This window comes from Python bivittatus, unplaced genomic scaffold, assembly GCF_059951505.1.
Source record: "Python bivittatus isolate LINGU-HERP-01145 unplaced genomic scaffold, Pbiv_v1 ctg000480_np1212, whole genome shotgun sequence".
In the NCBI taxonomy this organism is placed as follows: Eukaryota; Metazoa; Chordata; class Lepidosauria; order Squamata; family Pythonidae; genus Python; species Python bivittatus.
In genome coordinates, this window is record NW_028277075.1 from 104,531,747 (window position 1) to 104,557,866 (window position 26,120).

Consider the following 26,120-nt stretch of genomic DNA (forward strand, 5'->3'; position numbering starts at 1 on the left):
AAATATCAAACATATCATAAGATAATTTTTAAAAACCTGAAAGAAGGTACTCCTTTACTTTTAAATCTTAAAAACAGAATTTACAACCTTCATATATACAATAGGAAAATACTTATTGATGTATGACTGCTATATAATCAAATCAAATCAAATTTTACTTTTAATATTTTTGTACAGTTGAATAGTGGGATTTAGTTCATCCAAAGGATTACCATAACAAAAAGTGGGGAAACTGTGACTATTTTAAGAAATAGGAAATAAGGTTTTCCTTAATGTTTTTTTTCTAATTATGTTTACACAGTGTAGGTCCCTCTGATTACTTCTGAGAAAAGGCTGCAACCTGAATATCCTCCAATATCAACTTAAATGTGTACAGTAGTTACTTCATTGGTGAGACACCTTATTTTCTCTTCATGAATAGGGAAACAATTGGAGATTTCCTCCAGCATAAAGATAGGATACTGTGATACGGTCATTAGCCTTGACAAAGCAAGCATTAATCACATGTTCAAATCTCTAATGAATCCATGCTTTGTAAGGGATGTTGTGAAGGGGTTTGTAATGGGAACAGCCAGCGGTTGGACAAGGATTTCTCTCATTTGCGTGGCTTAAATGCCTTCAAGCAGCTGTATCATTTGTTGTTCTTTTCTCCTAGTAGACCTTAGCTGAAGAGAGAAAAAAAAAAGAGCCATCCACAGGCAGGAGGGGATTCAGTTGTGTGCCCCGTTTTATCAGGCAAAAACTCCCATGTGATCAGACCGGCAGCGTCAGAGAGGCTGAAGCTGCGAGGCGAGCACTAGGTAATGAGGCTTTGTGCGGAGGGGGTAGTTCTTGTCGCCGAACAATAAAGCATATGGTGCCGGCAATAAAACACCAGACTGGGAAATTTAAGAAGATTCCGCTGGAACTAGGAGAGCAGGTAACACGTCACGCCCTTGCAACATGACAGCCCGTTGGGGTGCATAATTATTAGCCCAAAAGTGCATGGATCGGAGACGCAACCACTGGAACAGGTCAGTCTTTTTTATCTCCTTCCAATTGTTCCAGGATGTAAATGTTTGGAATGTAAGTCGGGGCTTTCGGTTGTAGAATTTTGAGCTGTGGTGAGCATTTTTTGAATTCAGCAAGGTGTGGCTTTTTTGAGTTGAATGGCTGGCCAAATAAACTGTGGTAAATGTAGCAATCACTTAATGGGGATATATTTAAAAAGGAAAAAAAAAACAACCTCCACAGCCAGGAATATTACAGATCCATAGCTATTCATTTTAATAGATTTTTAACAGTGATTCCTAGCCAATCTGAAATACCCAATTATTTTAATACAGAAACAATCTAATACACTGGTGTCTTGTCAGCCACATTATTTTGAACAGGTGCCATGTGGTTTCAATGACGGCGATGTTCTTTTTTTGTTTTACACAAGAAATGGAATACACTGGAATGTTAATTAGGTTGCCCAGAATTTTTCTAAAAAAAAAAAAATCTTTTGTGAAATATTTCAGAAGTGATGATTGAAAGACAGATATACGGAGATGATGAAACTGCATTTAACACATCCCAGCGGCCTTTCAACAGAACCCAAGCATCTACTTCCTCCTTTCTATTTTTCTTCTGCTTAATGATTCATTCATTCATTCATTCATTCATTCATTCACTCATTTCCTCTTAACTCTGAGGAAGGAAGATCTCACCTATTTTCAGTGAAATGATCCCTTTGTTATTTTTTAATATTTAATTTTGGAAAAATAGCTGTATCAAAACAAAAGTTTAACAGGATTAAAGACTCGGGCACCTAGTCTCTTCAGAATATCTTTCCCAATTTTGAATAAATAGAAAGGTTAATCTTGAACATCTACTGTAGTTGGTAAGCAGAATCTTTGAACAAGGCTGAGCAGGGAATAAACCACCTCACTTTTCCCTCCAAAAAAACACCGAGTTCCAGATGCAACATCTGACAGAATTAATCAGAAACATCTTTTGTGCTTCTTCCTCTTCGGGGCATCCTGTTGCATACGACGCAGGTTCGCAGAGCTCTGCTGTGTTGTTTCGGTCTGAATCGCCTGAACGGGAAAATAAGAGCCACGCGTTTTCCTTTCCATTTAGACTCCTTGCTCACCCTCCTTCGCTTCCCCCTAGCTCATGCCACGGGATCCTACAAAAAGCAAACGCGTTTGAAATGAAACCATCCAAAGACACGCTTATTTTAAAAGACTCCGGCTTAGCTAGCTGCATTGACACCAACCAAGACCGAGGGTCGAGATGGTTCCCAGTCACTGTTCTCCCTGGACGTGAACAGACCGCTTGACTCTTTTGGTGGTCACCTTGGAAACCAGCCACCGGAACGCCATTTGAGGTAGGCTGCCGTCCCGCTGGACGGCGGGCTGCCTGCGGGCCTTTCCCTCCCCTGCGTGCCAGCGAGAGCGTGGCTCCTTCGCCTCGCGGGAGACCCGCGGATTCCAAGGGAATTGCAGCGCCTTCGCTCTCCCCCGGCGCGGCTGGCAGGCCTTCGCCAGCCTTATGCAAATGAGACAGGCAGAGCCGCTTTGCCTGCAGAGGGACGGCGGGGAGAGAAGAAACCAGTTCAAAGGTCACCCAGCTAGTGGGAGGCTGTAACTGTTGGCTGGGGGGCGGAGGGGGGGAATACACCCAGGCTGCTGCAGTGAAGAAGACGCGATTTTGTTTCCTATTGTGGAAGAGCGGGCAGCAGCCGGAGCAGGACTTTCACAGAATTCAGGTACAATCTCAGGAGTGACTTTGGCTGGTGGTTCAGTCATTGCAGAAAATGCTGGGTGGTGTGTGCATAAATGAACGTCTGCGTGTTTGTGTGTGTGTATCCTTATTCTGCCAGTTGCTGTGTGGCTTCTTTTTGTAAATTGCAGCCTTGCTGTTAGTTCTTTGCACCGAGGAGGCTCGATTCTGTCTTGCTGCTTTAGTGGGTGGCTTTCTTTTCATTTGAAAATGTCGTAGGAAACTTGGGAGATTTTGAACATTTTAATGAAAGGGTTGACTGGGTTTAGAGAGGCAGGATGTCTTGTTGGAAGTCGTGGATTTTTAAAAAGATCCACAGACATAAATATGGGAGTGCACAGAGCTTGTTACAGATGGTTGCCTGCAGCTTGCACGCCTTCCTGTATAGCACTGGGCTTAAGATGTAAACTCCATAATGGGTAGGTTTGACAGGGGCAATTACCTGTCAGTGTATACTGTAGAGGTAAAGGGATGTGCGTGTGAACTGGAACCCGTTCAGATTCATATCTAATCCTGCATGCTAACTATAAGCTTTCATCATCTACATCATCCTTTAAAATGAAGACCCAGCATCCAGTATGAATCAGGTTACTCTGTAAGCTTTGTTCTAGCTCTATGTGGTTAAGTTCTTAAGTAACAATAAAGAGATGTGAGTGAATCAGTCACATATTGTTAAATTTCTGTTTGGTATTGACACTTCCTAATATTCTTAAAAGCATTTTCGATAATGTTTAAGACATCATAGCTACAAGTATTGAAATAGGCAAACTAGGAGTTAAATTGTGTTCTACTTCATGTATAGTATTGACTGCTAGTTTTTTTTCATAAAATGTTTTAACTGGCACATTATTGAAATTATGCATGTAGGTTGCTCTTTTGGCACTGATGAACACTCTGATATTACTTCAATATATTTAATAACGCACTGGGCACTTAGTGTAAAAATAAAGACAAAAATGTAGAAATTAAAAATTGGCAATATCTTCTAGCCAAAATTAAATCCCACTGAGAGAATTTAAATGTTCGCTTAAGTCTTCCATTGAACTTAAAGAGAAGGGTCATAGTATCTTTGACTGGGATTCACAAGCATACAAGTAGTCCTCAACTTACAGCCATTCATTTAATGACGAACTTAAGACGATGCTGAAAAAAGTGACTTACAACCAGTCCTTGCACTTACAACCGTCACAGTGTCCCCACGGTCACGTGATCAAAATTTGGGCACTTGGCAACTGGCATGTATTTACGACAGTTGTAGCATTCTGGGGTCATGGGATCGTCATTTGCAACCTTCCCAGCTGGCTTCTGACAAGCAATTTCAATGGGGAACTGCATGATTGACTTAACAACTGCATAAAATCAGGTGCGGTCATGTGATGCCTCACTTAACAACAGCACCATTTAACAGCAAATTTTCCAGTCCCTATTGTGGTCATAAGTTGAGGACTACCTGTAAATTAGAAGTGCATAAGTAATCTACCTTGGTGAGATCCATAGAGTAACTCATGTATTCATCCCTCAAAATCAGAGATCAGAAATTGGAATTAGAAATCAAGAATACAATTAATGTAATAATGCTTTTATGGAACAATTTATAATAGGGACCAAATATTTGTGCTAAAACCTATCAGCTGTCAGCAGTCATCTACCAAATGTTTTGAACAGATTTGGGATTTTTGGAATACTTCACAGTTATCTTATCACTTTTGTATGCTACTTGTAGAGTTACCATGATGTGCAATAGGATACATTAATTAAGTTCCTTGGGACAAATTGTTTTGGGATAAAGATTAGAGATTTAAATAAACAGCATTCAGTTACAGATAATCTAGTCTTTTATTATTATGTAATCAGTTATAAGTTCATATTGTCTCCATTGGAACTTTTCTGGGGAAAGTGGTGAAGAAGGACCGTGTCCCTAGAAAATCTAAATTTTGAACCAAGTGTGAAAATTATATAATAATTTTTCAAAGTACTTTATAGAAAGCAAATGCATCCCATTTTTCATTCTGATTACCATAGATAAGCTATTGGAGAATGTAAAAGAAAATTTGAAAAGCATAGAAACAGCGGATAAGATCATTATTAGAATAGGAGAATATCCTTTCATTATTAATTGTCTCAGGTTTGGATTCTCTTTATTTTAAATCTTGTACCTGTGTTTTATTGGTCTTGGACTATAAAGACATCTAGGGGAATGGAAATCAGTATGACAAAGAGTAATAATTTAGGAACAGACAGATCCATTTTTTAAGTATTCACTGTTTAATAGCTGTTGGGTACACATTTTCCCACCATTATTCATTATAGGAGGTTCAGGAACACCCACTCACCCACACTCATATATAACCCCCCCCCAGTCAAAGCCTATAAAGAGTATGTGATGAACCCCACTTATACTGGTTAGCTGGATGTTAGTGCCTCCATTTTAAATAGAAAAAAAACTTCATTTTGAAAGTCAACGAAGCTAATTTTCCATTCACTAAATAGATTTTTTTTCTGCCTGCCACCCAGGTGACAACAACTGGCACACTTCCGACACTTTAATCTAGTCTGGTTAATGTTTAGCTAACAATTAGAATCTCTGAAATATTTTAGGGTGGGTTGGGCGAGTTTTCTAGCTCTTTAATTGCTTGGTTGGATGCCAGGGATGGCACACGTGTTACATATGCATAGCTACTCTTGTGGATACGCTGCACATACACATTCAGAGTCATATATAAACATATTACGCACTATCCTTTCCTAGCAATTCTGCTCAGTATTGTTGAGGATTAGCGTTAACAGCAGTGGGGAAACCAGTGATCTTGATAATGGTGTCTGGGCATGAGCAGTGAGCCCACCCCTTCCTTCTAGGTTTGATGCAGATCATACAGATTGCTGGTTTCATAGCATTATTAGGGATGGGCAACTGACAGTCTGCAAAGGAGACACTGAAAGTAAGAGGAAGCAAGGTAGCTTCCTTCTACTTCACAGGGTCTCTTCTGCAGGTACTATTTTCCTGCTCCCATTAGCAGCCAATAACTGATGCCTTTTTCCTGGCTAGTTGATCCCATTGATCCTACAGCCATTAAGGAGGTCAGCTACATGAGCCTGTGGATTGCAGATGATCCACCATATTTCAGTAGTATTCCTAATTCCTGTCTATCCTAACAAAAGGTTTAGCAGGTGCTTAATTCCAATAACGCTTCATTGCCATGAGGAGTAATAATCTCAGTATATGTTTTCCTGGTTGGCTTTTCATAATTTCTGCCTTGAATCACCTTTTGTAAGATATGATCTGACTGTATCAGAAGGGAGGGAGCGTAGACACACTTTACCCAGTTCCAGAGGTTCTATATTTGAAAAAAAGGAGGGAGGATTGGTGGCTGTTTCCAAGCTATCTTTTCTCTTTTGTTCTTTTATCCATTTTGGATTAATTCCAAATTGGTGCTGACCTTGAACCACAGCCATTTTGGAAACTGAAGTGGTCCGAACAAGAAGTTTGAGCAAATGGATAAATAAGGCAGATAAGCCCATCTCTGCATCACCGAGGGACCAAAAAAAAAGGTAGTTGTTATTTAGATGAAGAAATTTACGTTTCTTGTTAGATCTTCCATTCCAAGTGATTTCTTAAAAATAAATATTTTTATCTAGAGCAGTAAATTGCTTCTCAGTTTGAATTCTGAGTACGCTGCTGTAAAAGAAATGGTTTGATTTTATTTGAGTAATTCAGACAGCACTAATACCTAGAGGGATAAAAGAAATACAGTCAGACCTATTCTGATGATGATTGCAGTTCTTAACATTTTTAACCTGGAAAACTTTTGTTTATGTGAGCCCAGGGAGCTGGTAGAAACCTGTATTTCATCCAGTCTTTTCTTCAGGAACATTTTCTCTATCCTTTACCTTCTTGTGTTTAGCTGGCTCTAATCTCTGTAGTGAAGCTCTGAGAGCCATCAGTGCTGCTATTTTTGTATGCAGGAGAACCAGCTGTGAAATGTAGCTTTGATTTGCAAGATGCTTTTGGAATCAGGAAAGAGGTAGTGAAGTAGATTAGACCATTCACTCTAATAGCTACCTCTGAACCAACTGTGTGGTTTCTCTCCCTCCTCCCAATCTGTAATTTCCCTTGTCTCTGAAAACTGGCTGCTAGGATCATTGGGCTTGTACAGTGAGAATTTTGGATCACACGTACGGTGCAATTCCTGTTAATCTACTCTGGGTCCTTTAAAAGCTGTTATCTGGAAGAGTGGTTGGTATTGTGTACAGAAGCTGATTCTAAAATTCTGTTTTGTTTTGTTTTTTTAATTTTCCAAGAAGTCCACAAACCATTTACATTTTTGGAATACGAAATCTAACAATTCTTTCAATCAGCTGCATTTATTTATTATTTATTTATTTATTAAATTTATATGGCCACCCATCTCACAAGAAGTGACTCTGGGCAGAATACAGCAAAAGAAGCATAAAGCAATAAACATGTCAAGCACATTCATATTTTTAAAAAGTTTTTTAAAAAAGCACACACAAAAGATTCCATCAGCAACAGAGCCACCTCAGGATTTCAACAGTCCCTGAGATCCCCAGGCCAGATGACATAGCTAAGTCTTGAGGGACTTGCAGAAAATAAGTAGGGATGGAGATGACCTCACTTTGGGAGGGAGAATTTAAAAACAGAAGTGTAATTATTTCTATATTATTCAATGTATTGATTTTGCTATTGAACTGTAAATCCTCATTTACCTTTTATGTTTTGTTAAGCCTACCATATCTGTAATGAAAAAGCTGGAGAACCGCTAGATAGTAATACAGGTATCAAAGATTATCTAGGTGTGCTACCATCTAGTGGGTGTGTGGGGTTTTGCAGCCTAGAAAGAATAGCTCTGGTTTTGTGCAGTAATTTGTAAGCCTGCAAATCATGAACTTTATTTGATATTTGATCTGGGGAGTACAGGGTGTTACCTTGATTTCTTTGCTTTTATTATTAGAATTATACCCCCCCTCCAATATTGACTTCAGAAGCACCCTTTAAACAATGGCAACACGACATTTCTAAGTTTATATGTCAAGGGAAAAAAACAAGAATAAAATATAAAGTTTTATAAGATGTGAAAGAACGAGGTGGCTTGGGTCTTCCCGATTTGAAATTGTACTATGTAGTTTGCTGTTTAGTATGGCTTAAAGAATGGATTACCTTGAGAAATGAAAAATTATTAAACTTGGAAGGTTATAATTTGAGATTTGGATGGCATTGATATTTGTGGTATGATAAAGTTAAAGTTAATGTGGACTTTAAAAACCACTATATCAGAAGATCTCTATTAAAAGTTTGGACTAAATGCAGACCATTTTTATGCCCTAAGATGCCAATGTGGACCTCTATACAATAAGCCTTCTATAGAACTGAAACGAGATAAAAATAAATGGATGAGATACAAAGGCTTATTAGAAAAAAATAAGGAGAATATAAAATCAAATCAAAAGAGCAGTTGGTTTTAGAAGGATTTACTTTTCAATGGCTTTCTTATATGCAATATAAAGAAAAATTTAAAATTGATAAAAAAGAATTTGGATTTGAACAGAATAAATTGAAATTTGAAATTCAGTTATGTGAAACAGATGAACACTTAATAGCAAAAATGTATAAATTATTGTTGAGAGAAGAAATGGATGAAGAACAAGTTAAAGAATGCATGATTAAATGGGCAAAAAATATTGGACATAATATACATATGCAGCAATGGGAAAATATGTGGTCTAAAGGATTAACATTTACTTTATGTGATAATTTGAAAGAAAATTTTTATAAAATGTTGTATTGATGGTATATGACACCCCAAAGACTATCAAAGATGTATGGGACAATCTCCAACGTTTGTTGGAAATGTAACCAACAAGAGGGGTCGTTTTACCATATGTGGTGGACATGTAAAATTGCAAAGAAATTTTGGATTCAAATACAAACCTTGATGCAGAGCATACTACAAATATACATTCCATTTAAACCAGAACCATTCCTGTTGGGGATAATGGATTTTCAAATAGGAAAACATCTTATTAGAATTACTCAATGCATGATTACCGCAGCAAGACTTCTTTATGCACAATTTTGGAAAACCCAGACACTACCAACAATACAAGAATGGTTGTTAAAACTGATGGAAATGGCAGAAAATGATAAACTGACTTGCTTATTAAAAGAAAACTCAAATAACTATTATCTTAAAGAATGGAAACCATTGATGGACTATTTGCAAAATGCAGGTGGGGCAAAGCTTACATGGGGATTTGAAGATTAGATTATAAATGTAATGGGATATGTTTTGACAAAGAATTATTCCTACTTAATGTATTAAAAACTAGCACTTATGATAGTCTTATTATTCCTAAGACCAGAGATAGATTGGAAGTTATCTATTTTTCATATCTTTTTTCTTTTTCTTTTACTTTGTCTCACTTTTTCTTTTAATTTTTTTAATAATTTGTATTTTCAATTTTCTTTTTCATTTCTAACTTTTAACTTTGTAACTTTAAAATTTCAATAAAATATTATTAAAAAAAAAAGAATTATACCCCCCCCCGTTGTCCAGGAGCACAGAGTGATTCTTATGGGGGTCTCCTTTCATTTTACCTTAACAAAGCTGTGTGGTAGGTTGGGCTGAGTCCCCCAGTAACTTTTCAAGGCTCAGAATGGACTTGAATCTGAGAATTCCCAGCCCTAATCCAACATTTTAACCTCTACATCATACTAGATCTTGATTGAAATTCTTTACTGGAAATTGCAATAGCAATCCAAACAAGCTTTCTGTGACCCATTGTTAGAATCAATGTTAGTATCCAGAAATAGTTGCTGTGTGTTTTCAGTAAACATCCATATAAAATGAGTAAGAGATGTGTGAAATATTTACAAGGATATGGATTCATGAAATTCATAGTGCAGCAGTTTGAATCTTCTGGTCTAGCTGATATGAAAACAATTTTTAAAGGGGGAAAATCTACAGCTCCTTATAATTCTACAATTAAATTTAACTGCACAGTCTTCAGAAAATCTTTTTCACAGAACTAAAATGCATAGCCAGTACTTATTTAATTAGTGTTTTTTTGTAAAGGAAAGATTGTAAATTTCAAAATGAAATATATACTAGCTTGTTAAACGCTCATAATAAAAATGTGCATCAGTGGCTCTTCTACTATTAGAAGAGGAGCATTATAGCATGGGAGCATACACGGTGCTATCACAGTGCACCATATTTAAAAGCTGCATACAAATATAGGGTTTTTTGGCAGGGAATGATAGGCTGAAGTAGAAAAATGGCTCTTAGATATGCAGCTTATTTATTCACAGATTTCTTTCAGAATATGAGTGAAAAGGGTGAAAAGTATCTGTCCAAATGGAGGAGCATGGCTAATGCAAAATGGATTGCAGTATTAATTCTGCCTTCCTTTTTATGTTGATCTAGTTGCAAAATGAAAGGCTCCTCAGATGCTACCCAGTTAAAGTACAAGGGCTCATCCTGACCCACAGACACATCAATTTGCTGTGAATAACAACCCTCTGCTCTCAATAGATACTTAGAGGAGCCAGCTCTTTTAAGGCCTCTCCCAAGGAAACAGCAGATGGCTGCACGTAGTTAATGAGACAGGTGTAATCTGTTTGGAGATCAAGAAAGGTCTTTGGAAAGAGAGATTTGTGTGCTGTTTGTCCGCTGTCAGTCTTTGTCTTTGCTCAAACCCAATTGCAGAGTGGAGACAAATTACATTATAAGGATGCCACTAAAGCAGGGTGAGGAAATACATATATAAATGCCTTGTATTTTCCATATAAGTAGTTTAATCTAGTACTTTCCATATACAGTAGGTGGTTTAGGTTTTTTTTTTTTTAAAGATCTTTTGCAACAGTGCTTGGTTCCAAGCTGTGGGCAAATTTTCAACAAAACTCAAAATAATGATTTTTTTTTTTTTGGTTAGCCACCATATACTCTCTGTGCAATTTAATCTGGTTGTAACACCCTGGCATTTGTTTTTGCTGACCCTAACTAAAAATAGCTGCAGTCTGCTAATTAAGTTGATAATGTTTTCCATGAACTTCTTTTAAAAATTGTTTAAAATCAACTTTTTTTTTTTGGTTTCTCATGTTCATTCTGTGGGATATATTTTTGTATTCTTAAGCTTATTTTCTTCTGTTTTTCTTCTGTTGATTTTCCTCATTTTTTAAAAAAAAACAGAACTCTGTACAAATAGTAAAATAGCAAAACACATAATAAATTCCCTTCTCTTCTACCTCAGTATGGCCAGGCACATACAGTTTACTGCCCTGTCCCCAGTTCATGCACAAAAAATGTCTGAATTGGCAAATGGTAGGAGGAAACCACCACATCTGAATCAGCAGTTAATTTAGGTGGCTCAGATTACACCATGAAACAGACTCTGCTTTGTTATCCAGTAGTTCCAAAGAACCAGTTAGGGGCAGGGGAATGGTTAATTTATTATCCATGCTTATTAGTTTCTGCCATCTGAGGGGCCTACTTCACCAAGTAATTGATACCTAGGAAAGGCCCTAAGTTTTCAGAGGTATCAGTATAATCATCATCATCCATGGATCTGGATAAAGATGTTCAGTACTGGGAATCAAAAGAGATCAGATGTTCAAATGAACATGGGGGCTCAGATTCAGACCAGGTTGAGCTCCATTCTAATGAAATTGAAAGATGAGTTGTCAGTCATGAGGAAGAGATTAATTAAATCACCTGTAGTCCATGTTAGTTTTTCGTTGGATCATTTATAAATTCATCCCATAGAATTGCTACATCAATTAGCCATTGAAAAAACATATCAACCTGCTTCAGATACTCATCTGGAGAATTGGACGTATCTTTAGTTGGCAGCCTTAGAAGCATCTCCCACTATGATAGAACATTGAAGATGACCCCTGCTGCCATTCTTGGTGCTGCCTTAAGATTTTGGAGCATATGCAGTTAATTCAATCTCAAGGCCAAGTTGTCTTCCAACACTACCACAGATTTATCCTGTTGGACTAGGGAACTCTAATAAAGTGTCAAGTAGAGGTTAGTGGGAACCTGAGGAATTGTACAATGATTGTGTTCTGCCAGGAAGTTATTTTGCATTATTTCTTCATTACTTATCATTTAAAATGTTTCTTCACTGCAATTAACTTTTCTGCTGGATAAAGATTTAGAGAGAGAAAAGAGTTGTGCAGAATGGGAAACTTCATGTAACCTGGAAGGAAAGCAAACAGTGAAGAAATGCAGTAAAGGCCACATTATCCAGCACTAATTGATTTTTACCAGAGACAGTATTGATTTATACCTTTACCCTTTTAACCTTCACCCTTCTTTCTCCCAATACCCTCCCCCCCCTGCTTTTTGCCCTCCTCTCTCATTCCTGCCCATGTTTTCTTCCCATCCTCAGCTTTGAAATCACACATCCTGAAAACTATGCAGTTCAACTTTGGAAAAAAAAAAGTCATAGGCACTTTTCAGTCCTTTAGCTCATATGATTCAGCTTCATTCCTCACTATAAGCATCTTTGGGTTTTGCTTTATTTTTGGTTCTATTTTAATTTACCACTGGTCAAATTATTTCCAGTGATGGCTATAAATTACCCAGGTGTAATGCCTATTAAATATTCCTTTTTTTTGAGAAGCTGTTAAATATAAGTCTCCATTAAGTTATTAGAGACGCTTTGTTCTGAACATATTTAACATATATGATTAAAAGTACATTTCTGTTAAGCTATAATTCCTGTTATAGATGAAATGTAAATGAACTATATGAGTTATAGAAATCAACCAATATTTCTCAAGATATATACTTGATTATACAGGTGTTTGTAAAAATTGTTCTGTAAATGAGCACCCTTCTGCTGCTTAGAAAACATATCTGATGGTTGCTGGTCTACCATAGATTACAACAGGGTAGAGCCAGCCCTGCAGTTAGTTGAAGTAAGGTGGCCGCCTCCTGAAGGCCAGAACCCCAGCTCTCAGCTGTTCTTCCAGAGCATCCCAGCTGTTGGAGGATGAACAACATGTGTCTGTCTTGCATCTCTTAAATGAATGGGCGGCTTCCAGGAACGATGGAGGCTGCTACCAAATCATAAGTAGAATCAGTTGGCAGTCTTGTTACGTTCTGAGGAGAGACCACATTTTGCTCTACATTTCAAGCAGCAAAATGTTTAGAGGCAGCCTTGCAAATAAGAAAGCTGCAAATTTTGGAATAGTGTTCAGCTCCAGTTGTTGCCAGTATAAGTGCTTATTGCAAGCCGACCTGAAGTTGTATAATGGTGTGTGTGCAAAATAGAAAAGAGTCTGCATGTAAGCAGTTATTGTCCTCCCTCCTGAGTGTAACCTGAGGAGCAGCCCTGGGTCTTATTCCAGTAGTCAGAGCAGAGGATTTCTGACCCTGTATTCCCTCAGCGCCATCCTTTGTTGAACAATTTTACATGAATAATTTTACCATCCCTGGAGATTTAATATCAGCGTGCTTCCCAAGCCAATAAATGTAATGTAGGTTGTGATATATTGATACTGATTGATTGGCAGTGCCCTGGAAGAGCAAAGGAGAAAGTAATCCTCAAAGAAATCTGAGTTTATTAAAAGCCAACACAGTCTGGAAATTTAATTCATTCAGGTACAGTCTTGACTCATGAAGCATTCCTTGACACTTTCTTGCACTTTTGTCTTTCTTTGCTTTTTGCAGTGCTGTGGAGCACCGAAAAATGTTCTCTGTCTCACTCTCTCTCTCTCTCTCTCTCTCTCTCTCATATACTACGTGTCCCATTCTTTCTCTTTTGTATCCCTCACCACCACTCCAGTCTAGCAGGAGGATATTCTTTATATTTAGAGGAATTCAGAAAGAACAGTAGGGTTCATGGTAAAAGTACAGAGTTTAATGCTTGACCATGAATTGAGATCTATGGGTAGTGACTTCCAAGGCCATCTTGACTTGTGCACAAGGAATCTTGAGTCTTGTGCCTCTACAGAGAAGCATTGTATTGCCAGAGCGATCTGTGGGTGGTGGTGGTGGGTAAGGAAGACCAATGATAAAATGTGCATCATGACACTGCAGTGCAATTCTGTGCTGTTTTGTACTTGTGTTGCATGCACATAATGGGGTGGAGCTTGTGTCATGATGTCACAATAGTCGTTTCATCATTTTGATGAAATCCCAGTTGCTGTGGACCTCCTGCTGGATTTCTGAGTAGAGTATTCAGAACAGTAAACAGCAAATGATGTGGACAGACTTAAAGGAAACAAGGTGCTGGAAAAGATGGAGCCAGTGTAGATTTTATTTTAAACATAGATGTTTAAGCCACACTTTACAATTGGTTACTGTTTTTCAAAATAATCAGTTATGATAGTAAAAAATAATAAAATTCTTTAGTTTTAGATGTTATAAATAGATAATAATCCAAATACTATTACTGTGTAAGAAGCTGTTGTGTCAGAAGAAAAATACAATTAAAAAAATTTGCTTTTCCTCTTAAAAATAATTTTAGCCATAGACACAGAATCATATATTTTAATACTTCCATACCACGTTCTGATTCAGATCTACTGGGTTTTGATGTCTCTGGATGGTACTGACAATTACATGGATGAATAGATTTTTGAGCTCTTATCTTTTAAATGTGAAATGGATTTTTAAATGACAGTGCTCATGTAGCATTCATCATGGATGCTTACAATATACCTTACAATATACCTTCTGCACAATACCAGAACAAAAGTTGAACTATTTAACAAAATAACCTTCCACTTTTTTTCTGTAGAATTGCAGCAGCTAATAATGCTAGTAGTAATATTGAATATACTGTAATAGGATAATAAAGAATTATTTTAATACTCTGAAATCCAGACATAAAGCAGCTAATGACTTTAAAATGTCCTCTCCTCTCTCATCCTTCTGTTTATAATTTACTGCATAAAGATTTCCTCTCAATATTTGACTAGAAAGGACTAGATTATTTCAAACTCATTATTATAGAATGTTCTCCAAAAGAAATAGGAGAAAGTATTGCCTATAAGCAAATGCATTATATAAGGTTTGGGTTAGTTATGTTTTATCTCTGTGGAAGTGAATACTGGTTTCCTTATTTTTTTCTGGAGAAGCTGATGTAGCCATGGTCAAATATGCAATTTAAGGACATCAGGTTGTAATGACCGTAATGTTTTCTGGGTAAAATTACCTTCACAGAACACCTGGAACTGCTTAGAATGCAGAGCAATGCCAAGATTGTATTTGTTATCAGTTCATTTCCAGATACAATTCAAAATGCTTGATGTTACCTTTAAAAGCTATAAAGGGCATCCTGTCATGTAACCTGCTTGTGTGTTTAGGTCAATGGGAAGTCCTTTGGCCTGATCCACTAGCATTTTGAATATGAAGGCAATGGAAGGAAGAGCATAACTTATAGTGCCCAGAATTTGGAACTCTCTGAGTTGGTTCATTCAGTTTTCCTCTTTATTATGGAGATGTTAGGGGAGGGATCCTTTAATTTTCAAGGGAAGATATTTCACCCTTTTTCTATAGTTGATGGTTGCTGTTTTGGCTGTTTTTAATGGGAAGGAAAGACTGTGGTTGCTTATTATCATGAATCTAACATGGCAAAGTGAGTCCTTCCTTTCTCTGGGTTTGTCAATGGACTCAGAGAACACTGAATATGAAGTGAAGGATATCCATTCAGTAGGCTGCCTGTCAAGATGATGACACAGACGGCTGGCTTCTAAGCATGTTCTGCTGGGAACTCACCAGTCCTTTTACAACATCAAGATTCTCTACATACAGTGCAGGCTCTCTGTGGGTATCATTAAAGCAAGCTGCTAGCAAGCAGCTGGCCTGTAGCACTTATCTGGCTTGAGAGCTAGCTGGCTAGCTAGTTCAGAGTTTCCCTTCACTCCTATGTATAAAGATGGGAGGGAGCTAGGGAAAACTCACTTGGATTTAGCATAGAATTTTCTTTAAGTGCAGTCTCCCCCCGTCCACCTGTAACAAAAATATAGCAATTCCTGTATCCAACTCTGAAAATTAGAGAAGAAGCTACTGTTTGCCATTCTCGCTTTTGAAGACATGACCACCTCCATGCTTGCCTGTTTTCAAGGCACTACCATTTTGTTTCATTCTCAAACAAGTAAAGAATTCTAGATGTTACTGAGGCTGTATGTTGTCTATATGCTTCCTGTGCATCATCCCTAATTTACTTCTACTTTGCATGTTGCCCAGAACATTTTGGTTATGAATGGCTGATCTGCAGAAAGTCTTCCTGCCTTAATACAGAAGTGATTTAGTGACCTCCAATTTTTTACAGCCTTTTTTGTGGTGTAATACCTTTCAAATATATATGGAATACAGGATTTGAGGACTGATCATATCATGCCAACTTTCTATATGAGTAAGTTAAGAAATATTTTAATTTTATTGGACCATTATTATTTGTTCAAAATGGCAGTCTTCTCCATATAGCAGAGGCTTCTTTTCAGGCAAAGGTGTACAGAGACATATAAAATCTGTTTGTGTGGTAATATATTTTCATCCAGCACATCACTGCACGCTTATGCAATGTTTAAACCAAAGCCATTTTTTTTTTAGATGAAGCCAAATTGCCACTGAATAAACCTAACCCAAGAAACGGACAGCTTAGCTTCAAATTCAGGCAAAATTGTAGTGAAGGATTCTTTTCTCAGAAAAATGATGAGTGCTTCGCTTTCATACCCATATTGTTTATAAACAGTCTGATAGAAATGGATGTCAGAATGGAAAAGGTTCTGCTTGAGAATGAATATGCTCACCCAGATATGACCTGAGCCATCCTCTTGTGACATCATAATGTTGCCTATACTGATGGGGCTAATTTTTCACCTAGAACTTTTGGCTATCAGCTTTGCCTGTGTGCTGTATAGTATTGAGCATACAGGAGCATCATGGGTAAGACTATAATTGGACAAGCAAGGTAAGGGAATCGAGCAAGGGATTCCCAGAGCTGCTTGCTGGAAGGAATAAGAAAGAATCCATAGCAATGAAAATAAATCAATAAAACAGAAGTGGTTTTATAAAATGGGGTTCTATCAGAATCATTAAGGGCTGAATAAGAGGCATCCCCTTGCCAAAAATATTCATTTAAGCCTAACTGAATATGGTTTTTCATTTCTGAAAATGGCTTGAATTTGTAGTACTCTCTATTACTGGCAAGGCTTTTTCAAGAGGCTATTTGATCATCTGCATTAAATAACTAAAAAAATACCCCGATCATGCACACTAGCCTCTGCCCTGTTCAGCACTTTTTATTGTTCTTTATTCCCTCAGCGATTCTGGAATTCAAATTCTGGCTCTGTCGCTGATTTGATTTGACCTTGGAAACCCCTGCAACTTCCTTTTGAGACCTGTTTGGTGCCTATGGCACGAACAGATTAATTTGATTGTTTCTCACTAGATTGAATTATAAGACAATTTAATGAATATTTATAACTGCTTTACTTCTAAACATAGAGGTACAACTCAACACCCTCCAAACCACAGAACTTGTAATCATAATTCATCACAGGTAGAAGGTCAGCTTCACACAATGAAGACAGCAATGTATAAACACACAGAAATGTGGACTGGGAAATGTAGAGCAGGAAAACAAATCTACTGCCATAAATTTCTACAGAGAGAAAAACAGGAGGGGAGGCCATGGATACAATGCAGAAGGAGTGGGAAGGAAGAATCAGTAGAATTGCCTGCCCTTTCTAATAATACGAGTCTCTGCAAAAAAATAAAGACAATTAAACAAAGCCAAAAGAGATGCTTAACTAAGTGTCTTTAATTTCTTTTAGAGAGTTCACTGAAAATACTAGGAATGTATGCTAAAGAGTTCTCAAGATCTTAAGTTAAAATATTTTTAAAAATCATATCCATAATAAAGCTTTGATTTTTTTAATACAATATTTTAACCAAATGAAAGAAACAATTGCATGGATCTGAGTCAGTATCTGTGAGGCTCCTTGGAGGTCTGAAAGAGAGCTCTGAACTTAGAGTGAGAAATCTGACATCAGTGATACTCCCTGGTTGTGTTTCAGTTCCTAAGACTCATTCTTTCCAATATGGAGACTCTCTGAATATTTTACAACACTTGTGGAAAAAAGGGAAAATTTAGATTAACCATTAACTGAAATTAAATTGGTTGTCTCCCATTGTGATGGAAGGTTTTTTCTTTTATGCAAAAAATAGAGTACAAGAAGAGAGTCAAACACAGCTCTTTCTCTTCCACATTTCAATAGGATGTCCTGATAATTCCAGAAGTATTTCATTCTAGAACCTTTGAACTCTTCCAAATAGTCAACACAGCCTGTTTTGAACATGAAAAAATGATTTGAACTTAAACCAAAGCATTTCCAATTTAAAATATTTAGAACTGGGATACACACACACACACACACACACACACACACACATCCACATTGATTCAAGGATTAGTTTTGCATGAAGCTAACCTTAGTGAATGACATTATGAATGGTACTGGGTGTTTTAATTTAGATATACAGTCTTTCTATTGAAAACGTACCTTTTACAGCACTTGTTTCAGCTCTCAGAGTTTAAGTTTTTTTTTAAAAAAAGGGGGGGAAATCATAGTAAGTTTCTTTGGTCCAAATATTAGTGCTTGAACCTTTTTTTAATTAAAAAAAAAGGGTTGTGGAGGGGAAGCACAGTAAGCTTCCTTGGTCCACATATTAATGCTTTTGACATCCTCTTTATTTGTCATAACTTAATTCATTGAGGATGGATCTGAAGGCTTTGATTGCTTAGTCTGCAGTCAGATATTCCTTTGCTTCATTGCACCTGTTCCCATTGCAGGTACATGTGACACTAGTGCAGCTATGAGTGGAATTTTAAAGAGGAAGTTTGAAGAAGTTGATGGCTCCTCACCCTGTTCTTCTGTGCGGGAATCGGATGATGACATCTCTAGCAGTGAAAGTGCTGAGAGTGGTGATAGCGTCAACCCTTCCACTTCAAATCATTTTACCCGTAAGTACTACAGTTACATTGCAAGGGGCACTTCATCATTACAGACAATGAAGGTCAGGGCCAGGTGCATTTCCTCCTTGTTCACCAAATTTTCCATTCAGTGGAAATAGATTGAGTACCAGGGCTGGCACCTCACATCTGGGGGCAATTGGGAGGTGTCCTCTGTGTATTTTCCATCATATACAGCAGCTTATTTGGAACTCAATGTATGAACTGGGCTTAGATTGGAGTTTTTAGACTACAAGAATCAGAGCCTTACACGTGAAGAAGTGAACATGTCAGATCATCAAGGAGGTAGGATCTCTATCTGATATCTATCAAATGTGTGTCAGGCAGACATGAGCAACAAGGCTGTTTTATAATGTTTAGGCTGATGAGCACCTTTGGAATTTTCAGAGGATGTTATGGGCACTCTTTTAAAAAAATATTTGCCATGCTGGATGTAGCCAGTCTAAAAACACTCATTCCCAGAAGGCAAATTGCTAAGTGTTCCACACAGTTCATCTTGTTGTTGTTTGTTGTTTAGTTGTTAAGTCGTGTCCGACTCTTTGTGACCCCATGAACCATATTGCGCCAGGCCTTCCTGTCCTTCACTGCCTCCCTGAGTTTGCTCAGTTTCATGCTCATTGCTTCAGTGATGCTATCTAACCATCTCATCCTCTGCCGTCCTCTTCTTCTTTTGCCTTCAATCTTTCCCAGCATCAGGGTCTTCTCCAAAGAGATCGCATTAGGTGACCAAAGTATCTGAGCTTGAGCTTCATTATCGATCCTTCCAATGAGCAATCAGGGTTGATTTCCTTTAAGATTGACTGGTTTGACCTCCTAGCAGCCCAGGGGACTCTCAAGAGTCTTCTCCAGCACCACAGTTCAAAGGCATCAATTCTTCGGCGCTCAGCCTTCTTTATGGTCCAGCTCTCACAGCCATACATTACTACCGGAAAAACCATAGCTTTGACTACAGTGGATCTTTGTCGGCAAGGTGACGTCTCTGCTTTTTAATATGCTATCTAGGCTTGCCATAGCTTTCCTCCCAAGGAGCAAGCGTCTTTTAATTTCATGGCTGCAGTCTCCGTCTGTGGTGACCTTGGAGCCCAAATAAATGAAGTCTGTTACTGCTTCCATTTCTACCCCTTCTATTTGCCAGGAATTGATGGTTCCAGATGCCATGATCTTAGTTCTTTTAATGTTGAGTTTCAAGCCAGCTTTTGCACTCTCCTCTTTCACCCTCATCAAGAGGCTCTTTAGTTCTTCACTTTCTGCCATTAGGGTGGTATCGTCTGCATATCTGAGGTTGTTGATGATTCTCCCTGCAATCTTAATTCCGGCTTGTGATTCTTCCAGCCTGGCATTTCTCATGATGTACTCTGCATATAGGTTAAATAAGCAGGGTGACAGTATACAGCCTTGTCGTACACCTTTCCCTATTTTGAACCAATCGGTTGTTCCATGACCGGTTCTAACTGTTGCTTCTTGGCCCGCATACAGATTTCTCAGGAGACAGGTAAGGTGGTCTGGTACTCCCATCTCTTTAAGAATTTGCCACAGTTTGTTGTGATCCACACAATCAAAGGCTTTTGCATAGTCAATGAAGCAGAAGTAGATATTTTTCTGGAACTCTCGTGCTTTCTCCATGATCCAGCGAATGTTGGCGATTTGATCTCTAGTTCCTCTGCCTCTTCAAAACCCAGCTTGTACATCCGGTAGTTCTCGGTTCATGTATTGCTGAAGCCTAGCTTGTAGGATTTTGAGCATAACCTTGCTAGCATGTGAAATGAGTGCAATTGTGCGATAGTTTGAGCATTCTTTAGCATTGCCCTTCTTTGGAATTGGAACATAAACTGACCTTTTCCAATCCCGTGGCCACTGTTGCGTTTTCCAAACTTGCTGGCATATTGAGTGCAGCACTTTAACAGCATCATCTTTTAGTATTTTAAATAACTCAGCTGGAATACTGTCATCTCCACTAGCTTTGTTGTTAGCAATGCTTCCTAAGGCCCACTTGACTTAACTCTCTAGGAAGTCTGGCTCAAGGTCAGTGATCACACCAGCGTGGACATCAGGGACATTAAGATCTTTCTTATATAGTTCTTCTGTGTATTCTTGCCACCTCTTCTTAATCTCTTCTGCTTCTGTTAGGTCCCTGCCTTTTTTTGTCCTTTATCATGCCCATCTTTGCACTAAATGTTCCCTTCATATCTCCAATTTTCTTGTAGAGATCTCTAGTCTTCCCCATTCTATTGTTTTTCTCGATTTCTTTGCATTGTTCATTTAAGAAGGCCTTCTTATCTCTCCTTGCTATTCTCTGGAAATCTGCATTCAGTTGCTTATATCTTTCCCTTTCACCCTTGCTTTTCACATTCCTTCTTTCCACAGCTATTTGTAAAGCCTCATCAGACAGCCATTTTGCTTTCTTGCATTTCTTTTTCTTTGGGATGGTCTTAGTTGCTGCCTTCTGTACAATGTTACGGACCTCCGTCCATAGTGCTTCAGGCACTCTGTCTACCAAATCTAATCCTCTAAATCTATTCATCACCTTCACTGTGTACTCACAAGGAATATGATCTAAGTCATACCTGAGTGGTCTAGTGGTTTTCCCTACATTCTTCAATTTAAGCCTAAATTTTGCAGTAAGAAGCTCATGATCTGAGCCACAGTCAGCTCCTGGTCTTGTTTTTGCTGTCTGTATAGAGCTTCTCCATCTTTGGCTGCAAAGTATATAATCAATCTGGTTTCGGTATTGACCATCTGGTGATGTCCATGTGTAGAGTCGTCTCTTGTGTTGTTGGAAAAGAGTGTTTGCTATGACTAGCTTGTTCTCTTGACAGAACTCTATTAGCCTTTGCCCTGCTTCATTTTGTACTCCAAGGCCAAACTTGTCTGTTATTCCGATTACTCCTTGACTTCCTACTTTAGCATTCCAATCCCCTATGATGAAAAGGACATCTTTTTTGGTGCTAGTTCTAGAAGGTGTTGTAGGTCTTCATAGAAGCGGTCAACTTCAGCTTCTTCAGCATCAGTGGTTGGGGCATAGACTTGGATGACTGTGATATTGAATGGTTTGCCTTGGATACGCACTGAGATCATTCTGTCGTTTTTGAGGTTGTACCCCATTACTGCCTTTCCCACTCTCTTATTGACTATGAGTGCAACTCCATTTCTTCTAAGGGTTTCTTGCCCACAGTAGTAGATATAATGGTCACCCGAATTAAATTCACCCATTCCCGTCCATTTCAGTTCGCTGATTCCCAAGATGTCGATGTTCAATCTTGTCATCTCATGTTTGACCACATCCAGCTTGCCTTGGTTCATAGATCTTACATTCCAGGTACCTATACAATATTGTTCTTTACAGCATCGGACCTTCTTTTCGCTTCCAGATACATCCACAGCTGAACGTCCTTTCGGCTTTGGCCCAGCCACTTCACTCTTTCTGGAGCTACTTGGAATTGCCCTCCGCTCTTCCCCAGTAGCATACTGGACACCTTCCGACCTGAGGGGCTCATCTTCCGGCATCATATCTTTTAGCCTTTTAACATTGTCCATGGGGTTTTCTTGGCAAGGATACTGGAGTGGGTTGCCATTTCCTTCTCCAGTGGACCACATTTTGTCAGAACTCTCTGTCATGACCTGTCCGTCTTGGGTGGCCCTGCACGGTATAGCTCATGGCTTCACTGAGTTACGCAAGCCCCTTCGCCACGACAAGGCAGTGATCCATGAAGGGGACAGTTCATCTAGCATCCCAATATGTTCCCATGACTTCAGCTTATCTTTTCCTTTTTTCTGGACAAGTGGGCACATTTTCAAATAAAACACTGGCCTCCAGCCATCCACCATTTTATTTACTAAGAATGCTTCTAGGATCTGTATGGCTTCAGGAGATATTGTTGAAAATACAATTTATGATTGGGCTGTTGCTTTCATTTGCAACATGTTTACTTCCAATTTATTAAAAATTAACTTAGTCAGGAAGGTGATGGCAGGCATAATGACGCCCACAGGTGTCATGCTGGGGAAGCAGGGTCTAGTGCATGAAACAGCCTCCAAGGAGGTTTCTGTCAAATTTTGTCATTGCTTGCCTTTCAGATGGTTGTTCAGCTGTTTCATTTGTCATTCATTTGTCTGATCCATAGAAAGCATGATCTGCAAAGAATTTTGTGGGGTGCTCTTTTTAATGTCTTATGTAACTTTAATCTGATGGGCATTATCAGTTTAAATCATTTGTATTTTAGATTGTTCTGTCTCACTGGCTGCTGTGAATATTCTGTACAGAAAAACAGGAGAAGAATTCATAGAATTTCAAATAATTAAATAGTATTAGTAGAAGATCTTGGACCCAGGTGCAGCAAGTGGTTGTACAGCCTAACAATAATTTATCTACATTAGTTTATGGGACAGTAAAAGTATTAAATTTGCTTATTTAATACTGTATTTTCTTCAGATGACTTAAATAATAGCTTTAATAATCCAAAGCTATATTATAACAGTTTAATGGGATGGGTGAGGGAGAGCAGTCTGTTGTTCTACATTCTTTGCATTATAAATTGTGAATAATCAAATAATAAGCACGAAGTTTGTACAAATGAACCTGGCTCTGCAAAATCTAAGAATACCAATTTAGTCCAGTCATTTGAATCCTACTCATGTGCTCTCATGTCTGCAAATCATGTTTACGGGTTTCTGCTTATGAGGGTAATCAAATAATTAAGGATTGATTGAACCAGATACATTTAAGTGTGAAAGTGTGGAAGAATGAATATCAATTCTGATGGCTTCTTGACAGGAAAAGAAAATGAAGAAATATTCTAGTGTATGAATATAGAAGAGAAAAAAAGAGGGAGGACAATGCTAGAGCACCTGTTTTGCATGCAACTTTATCTTATTCTCTGAAATCCTGGAGAAGTACCACCAGTAGGGTAGAGTCTCTTTGGTCTTCCAGATATCATTATAATTTACATTCCATTGTCCTTGGCCATGTACTATGTTGAGTAAGATAGCTAGGTTTGAGATACAGTGTGACTACCTCTTGCCTAGGCAGTATTGAACAAGAAGGACCAATGGTTATATGATAATTTCTTCTGTTCTTTTGATTGGGGGTGAAAAGGAGTGGCAAGAGGATAACCATCCATGTGAAGGTAGGGATCAATGGGATATATTTGTGGTAAGAAACCATAAAGTAAAATGTATTGGCAAAACCCCTGGGAAGTAAGGAGGACGAAAATGAACACAACACACATGGGAGGAATTATACAAGGAGGAATAGCATTTATAAGCACATTGCCTATGTTCAGCTATGGATTATGACAATGTCAGTTGAATTGGTGCTGCAGCTGAGTTGAGTTGAATTGCAGAAGAATCCTCAACTATATGTTAAAAACCCCAATGGTATCTACAGTAGATACCACTATTTGCCAAGTATGTTGCTACATAAGGTTCCATTGGGGTTTTTAAAATATAGTTTGTGCTGAATTGTATGGGAAAAGCCAGAAATGAATAGTTAGATAACAAAAATGAAGAACAGAAATGTGTTTCGAAGCATCTAAGAAATGAAAAATAAAAATGTACTTCTAAACATCTAAGAAATGAACAGAAATGTATTTCCAAGTTGTGTTATGTTGTTACAATATGCACGCAAGCTTGAAGATTCAGTTTTAAGCGCCGTACTAATGTGGTTGTGAATGGAATGAAGCTAAAACATTATTGGATCAACCTTTCCTACCTGGTACCATCAGATACGTTGTGACTGTAACTCCTAGAGTTCCTAGACAGCTGTCCTTTGGCTATGTTTATTTATTTAATTAATTTCATTTATATGCTGTCAGAATTGAAAGACTTCTGATGATTTACAACATGTTGTCTAAGGATTCTGGGAGCTGTGGCCTCAGCAGCTCTGGAGGACAATAAATAGAGGAAAGCTGCATGAGAGATGCTTGGTGACTTTCCAGTATATTCAGATCAATACGAAGGACAGTGCTGATAGTACCTTGTGTGCAGTATTTTCAGGTTATCTCATGAAACTAAGCATTGGTTTCTGTTGGTTGCTTTAAATAAATGAGTGGCATGAATCAAATTACACTTTCTTAATATTAGAAAATGGAAAATGTAATGCTGTTATAAATGGTGCAGTTCCTGGTGTATATTGACAGCTGCTTGATGGAAAGATATCTTGCCAATTTACCTCCTTGGGACAGGAGCTCTCTTATTACAACAGTGATAATTTATAGCTGTAAGAAGTTGTCCTCCAACAGCAGGAAGGCCAACTTTAAAGTGATTAATTTGATTGGCTGAAAAGTCTGTTTTGTATTTTACAGTTATATGCATTGAACCTAAACATTCTGACTCATATACAAGTAGGCATTTCTCTGCCTGTCTTTCTCTCTCACACAACACATGCACGCAAACATATTTTAAAAACAGACATTGTACAATGTTCTTCCCCTTCCTCATGCCACAGGCATCTCATTAAGAGACCATTGTAGTGGGGTTACTAAGTTAGTTCCTAACTCTAATCAGATCTAGCTGTTAATTAACCAGAAAGAAAAAGAGACATTTTCCAACTGGAAATCGTCCCTGTATTCCAAACTCTTCATCGTTTTCAGAAATGAACCAATAAAGTTCTTTGTAGTCCACACATATCCTCAGATAAAGCTGCATAGAGTTCAGAAGAGAAGCGTTTGAGGGCAGGGACTACATTTATTCCAAGAACCATGAAGTCTCTTTAAAAACAAGACCCTGGAGTTTACAAAACATTAAGAATACTACATATTAACTGTATCTATAATAATTTGTTTAATAATATTAATCACTCTAAGATAATAATGCTGGTATCATCATATTCATCAAATATTTTCATTTTCAAACAGACCAATTTCTCTTTCTTCTTCATAGATCATATATATGCACATCCAGGTTTCCTACATACAAGTCTCGCGTATACAATTTGCATTGATTGATTGATATGGTTTATATAGCTGCCCATTGAACCCAGGTGACTCTGGGTGGCTTACAGGATTAAAACACACAAACCCAACAAACAATGACCCCACTTACCATGAACAATAACAGTGCTCATCTACCCACCTGACAGAACAGCCTGGGGAAACAGCCAGGTCTTGAATGCCTTGCAAAAGGCTAATAGGACTGGGGCCATCCAAATTTTGGGGGGGGGTTGCTATTCCACAGGGCAGGTGCTGCCACTGAGAAGGCCCAAATATAGCAACATTCTTGGGATTCAGATGCACAGCAAAGAAGTAAACAAATCAGCCTTCCTGTCATGCACTTTGGCCTATCAGTGGTAAGAAAAAGGTTTTGGCCCTAAGAGTTGGCCCCTAGTGCAAAAGCAGGCAATGGCAGTCTCAGAAGGAATCTCATCT

General features: G+C 38.2%; 1 protein-coding gene across 3 annotated transcripts in view; it reads left to right on the forward strand.

Moving 5' to 3' along the window:
• The first annotated feature begins 767 nt into the window (after positions 1-767).
• CSRNP3 (cysteine and serine rich nuclear protein 3) overlaps positions 768-26,120 on the forward strand; it is a 53,140-nt gene continuing 27,787 nt past the window's right edge. For 2 of the 3 annotated variants that reach the window (XM_088146689.1, XM_088146691.1), the window contains exons 1-2: positions 768-1,013; positions 18,580-18,750. In XM_088146689.1, coding sequence (XP_088002815.1) covers positions 18,603-18,750 — 148 coding nt within the window. In that variant the 5' untranslated portion in view covers positions 768-1,013; positions 18,580-18,602. Of the gene's footprint in view, positions 1,014-2,552; positions 2,735-18,579; positions 18,751-26,120 lie in introns of those variants that run through there. The other variant, XM_088146690.1, reaches the window with a different exon arrangement.